Source organism: Plasmodium reichenowi, chromosome 8 (assembly GCF_001601855.1).
Source record: "Plasmodium reichenowi strain SY57 chromosome 8, whole genome shotgun sequence".
Lineage (NCBI taxonomy): Eukaryota > Apicomplexa > Aconoidasida > Haemosporida > Plasmodiidae > Plasmodium > Plasmodium reichenowi.
In genome coordinates this window covers 215,285-220,109 of record NC_033653.1, presented here as the reverse complement: position 1 = coordinate 220,109, position 4,825 = coordinate 215,285, and the positions used below count along the sequence as shown (strand labels likewise).

The 4,825-nt window shown below is 19.7% G+C and overlaps 1 protein-coding gene across 1 annotated transcript; it reads right to left on the bottom strand.

The window, feature by feature from the left end:
• Positions 1-54: 54 nt before the first annotated feature.
• PRSY57_0805800 (putative membrane protein) lies at positions 55-4,554 on the bottom strand (the record flags this gene model as incomplete). The annotated part of the gene is made up of 10 exons (XM_020114706.1): positions 55-1,438; positions 1,682-2,778; positions 3,033-3,115; positions 3,188-3,268; positions 3,380-3,436; positions 3,543-3,623; positions 3,754-3,818; positions 3,901-3,974; positions 4,111-4,198; positions 4,508-4,554. The coding sequence occupies 10 exons, from the start codon at positions 4,552-4,554 to the stop codon at positions 55-57; spliced, it is 3,057 nt and encodes a 1,018-aa protein (XP_019970546.1).
• Positions 4,555-4,825: the final 271 nt, after the last annotated feature.

The window sequence follows — 4,825 nt, the reverse complement described above, 5'->3', positions numbered from 1 at the left end:
TTTTTTTTTTTTTTTTTTTTTTTTATTTTTTTTTTTTTTATTTATGTATATTTTTTAATTGTATATATAAAAAAATAATAAATAATCTAAAAAACGTATTTTTCTATTTTCATATGTAGGAAGATTTTCAATTACACAATTTTCCATATGTGTTAATCTTTTAATTAAGGTCCATAAATTATTATATATGTGAATGTACTGAAAATGTTCATGTTGAATTTGCTTAACATATATAGTATTTTGACACAATGCATTTATAACAGTATGTAATTCTTTTTTATAAAAGGATCTTTTAATTATTTGATCTTTATGATTAGGTTGTGTAGATTTAATAATTTCATAATAGAATCCATTATCTAATGCAAAAAGAGCTGTATTTATGAATTCATTCATATTTTTATATATTAAAAGTATTTCATGTCTATCTTTATATAAAGACATATCTACTATGAAATATAAGAATGATGATAAGATTTGTATTTTTCTAGGTATAGAAACATATGGTGTTTGTCCAATAATATATGTACCTAAATCACTTTCTTTTTTTATTATAAGATTGATTGCTTTTCTATATAATTCATTTGCTTTTTTATGATTTTTTTTATCATAATCATAAAATTCAGCAATATGGAATATTACTTCCACATTATTATACAACAAATTATTTTCAACATAATCATATAGAGTAAATGCTATTAAATTATATTTTAACATATCTAAATATGTTCTTGCAACTTCTGTAATATGTAGAGCACATTTATCATCTGTTAACATACATCTCTTTATCCATGGTTCATAATATATTATATTTGAATATTTTTTTTGATTAAAAAATTTATAAGGTGTATTATCTGGTATAATTTCTGGAGTAAAGTATATAACACTAAATTTGCCATTTCTAAATAAAGTTTTATAATTTTTATCATCATATAAAACTCTATTACAAAATCTCATTGTCTTTTTTTTTTTTTCACATCTAGCATAATTAGAATCAATATTATCAGATATAGTAAACACATTTATTTTGGAACCTGATGATGAACATCTATATATATTACTTATAAAATATCTACTTTTATATTTTTCAAAAATATATTTTTTCCCATCACTAAAAGGAAGACAAGCTGAAAACATATAATAATCTTGAACCCTCTTTCTCAAATTACTATCTTCATATTGTGGATGCAATACAAATTTATAATTTGTAGTACATCTTAAAAAGCTTGATGTGGGTATATCAGCAATTAAAGCTTCTCCTTCTTTTATATTCTTTTTTAACCATATGATTAAATCTAAATTTTTTTGTAAATTTATGGGTTCGTTGTTAATCATATTCATGTATTCGTATTGTGGGAAATATTTTTTGAATGGGTATGCGCACTGCACTAGGCATATGGAAAAAATTATTATTTTGTGCAGCCGTCCTTTATTCACTCTTCTACGGAAAAGTAATAAATAAATATAAATATATATATATATAATGATATAGTACCATTATTATGGTTTCATTATAGTATCATCATAATATCATTATAATATAATTATAGTAGTATCATGCATACATACATATAGGCACATATATATATATATATTTATTTATTTATTTATTTATTTATTTATTTATATATGTGTACAAATTTTTTCATATACATTTTTTATACATGTGAGTGTGCTGACTTACTTTGATTGTAGAAAATTTTGGGAGGTCAAGAAATAAAGGTCATTCAAAAAACGAGGAGAACCGATTAGACTAGAAAAGAGACATATAAGAGGTAAAGCTAAAACACGCAATCTAGATATAATTAACATTAATAATATAAAAAATACTAGTTGGTATATCAAAAAAATGAATGAAGATTTGAATATATAATACTGTTGTGTTTGTTTTCCTTTTAAGAGTTGTTTACAATAATTTAGAATATAAATAAAGAAAAGAATATTAAATATAATAAAATATTCATATACAGCTGATTCTTTTAACATATCAAACATATATTTAGAAAAAGGATTAAATTCAGAACCAGAACTATATAACATAGTATCAAAATTATGATTAGCTAGTTTTAATCTTACTTTTAATAAAGATATAACATGAGAATCATCTTTATCTTTTGAAAAAATTATCAAACGTAAAATTAAAAATATAAAAATTGATGTTAATCCTTTTTTCAAAATAAATATCCAATTTTTAATTATATAAAGATTTTTAAATAATGTACATAAGTTAATTTCTTTATTATTATATTTATTTGTAGGTTTATCATTTATATCTTCATTTTTTCTTTCTTCATATTGATTATAAGAATTATAATTATTACAAGGATACTTATTATTATTTTTTAAGTTATTTATCTTATTAGTATTGATCATTTCATGATTTTTCTCTTTGGTAGTTGTAACAAATGTACAAGTCTTAGAATGTTGATTGCTGGTTTCATTCATATTATATATATTATTATTATTATTATTATGTTCATCATCTTTTTTTTTTTTGGAGAAATAATTGAAAATTACGTTGGTAGTTAATATAGCTATGAGGACATATGGAAAATACGTGCATAATAAATACCTTGGGAAGAAGGTCATAATTATTGATAAGAAATAAGAAAAACAAAATATAAAAAGAATATTATTTAATTTATTTCTTATGTTATATCCTAATAAATCTACAATAAATAAAGAAACGATATGAGTCACTGATACGAACACGGAAAATTGCCAAAACAGAAAGCACAGCAAGGAAGAAAAAAATAACCCTATGTATTTTAATATGGCAATCTAAAAACGATAAATAAGAAAAACAGACATGTGGTATAATAAGTTCAAATATAAAACAATTCACAACAAATATGAGTATATATATGTGTATATGTATATATGTATATGTATATATGTATATATGTATATATGTATATGTATATATGTATATATGTATATATGTATATGTATATATGTATATATGTATATATGTATATATGTATATGTATATATGTATATATGTATATGTATATATGTATATATGTATTTCCTACCTCCTTGTCCTTAAGAATTATATATATAAGTATTATATTGCACCACATAAATACAGATGCAAAGTTTTCTCTCAAAGGAAAAGCTAAAATTGTAAAAAATATATATCACATATATATATGTACATATGTATGTACATATGTATATATGTTTTTACCTGATAATCTCATTATAAACTTTTCACGAAAACATGAGAAAAACAACATTAAAAATATAACTCCAGGAAAATAAGATTTGCCTAAAATATATATATATATATATATAATATATGTAAGTTCCAAGACATATTTTTTGAAAATAAAAAAATATTAAATGTGTTTATTTTTTTTTTTTTTTATCTTATCTAAACCTATATATACTGAAAAGAAAAATAGGACACTGACACTAGCAGCTTGCAGAAAAATAACTATGAGAAAAAAAAAATAATAATATATATATATATATATATATATATATGTATATATTTTATAATTATGTTGATAATACAAACGAATTAATATTTTTATATATACCTGCATATACATAAAAATTATAAGGCGTCAAAATATATGATTCTAAATTTAGCCCTTTCCATAAGGCCCCAAGAATAATTTCTAAAAACATTTCACAAAAGAAAAATTAATATATATGCACATATATATATATATATATATATATATATATATATATATATATATATATTTATATATTTATTTATTTGTATAGTTTTTATTTTTATTATACCTGGATAAATATTAAAACGTTTTATTGCATTTATAGTATCGGGATATTCACTTCTGTTGTCTTTACTAAAATTTTAAAATAAAAAAATATTATCTATATATATATATATATACTTTTAGTATATCGTCTTATGTATTTACGAATTACAGTAAGTAATTTATGCCTTCTCCAAATGTGTTCGATTTTACTATATCATTATAAAAGGAGAAATAAAAGGATTCCTATAAAAAGGTGCAAACATATATGATATGATATTACATTATATTATATTATATTATATATGTGTGTATATCTATATATATTATAAAAAAAAAAAAAAGTAAAAATATACTTTACATATTTATGTTGTGCTTTTACTTCTGAGTATAAGGAAAGTTTCTGCTCAACATAATTTCGATCAAATCCATATCTATATCTCTTATAAAATGTAAGAGTAACAAAAGCACTAAAAACAATAAAAATAAATGAAATTATATATATATATATATATATATATATATATATTAATATGTTTATATATTTATATATTATTATTTTTTAAAAGGAATATAAAATTTGTAGAATTCATATATCAAAAAATAATAAAATATATAGAACATATCTAACATGTAATATATATATATATATATATATTTATTTATTTATTTATATTTATATTTATATTCATATTCATATTCATATGTGCATATTTATTTATCCATGTGTGCATATAATATAGTTCGTCTCGAAGAATCGAAAAATCTTATGGTTTTACCAGACTAAGGCAGATATGATGAAAAGACTAATCTTATTTTTTTTCATTTAGAAACATGGTATATTTAAAAAATAAAAATAGAAAAATGAATAAATATATAAATATATATTTTTGTCCTTCACATTTTTATTTCCAATAGAACATATATCTATTTTTAATCAACAAGATAATATTATTCTTTAAAAAATAAAACAAAATAACACTTTTAATAATAAATTGTTTTAAAAAAAAAAAATTATATAAAAAATTTAAAAAAAGGAAAAAAAAAAAAAAAAAAACACGCACAAATTATAAGTGAATTATATACTTATTGTACAC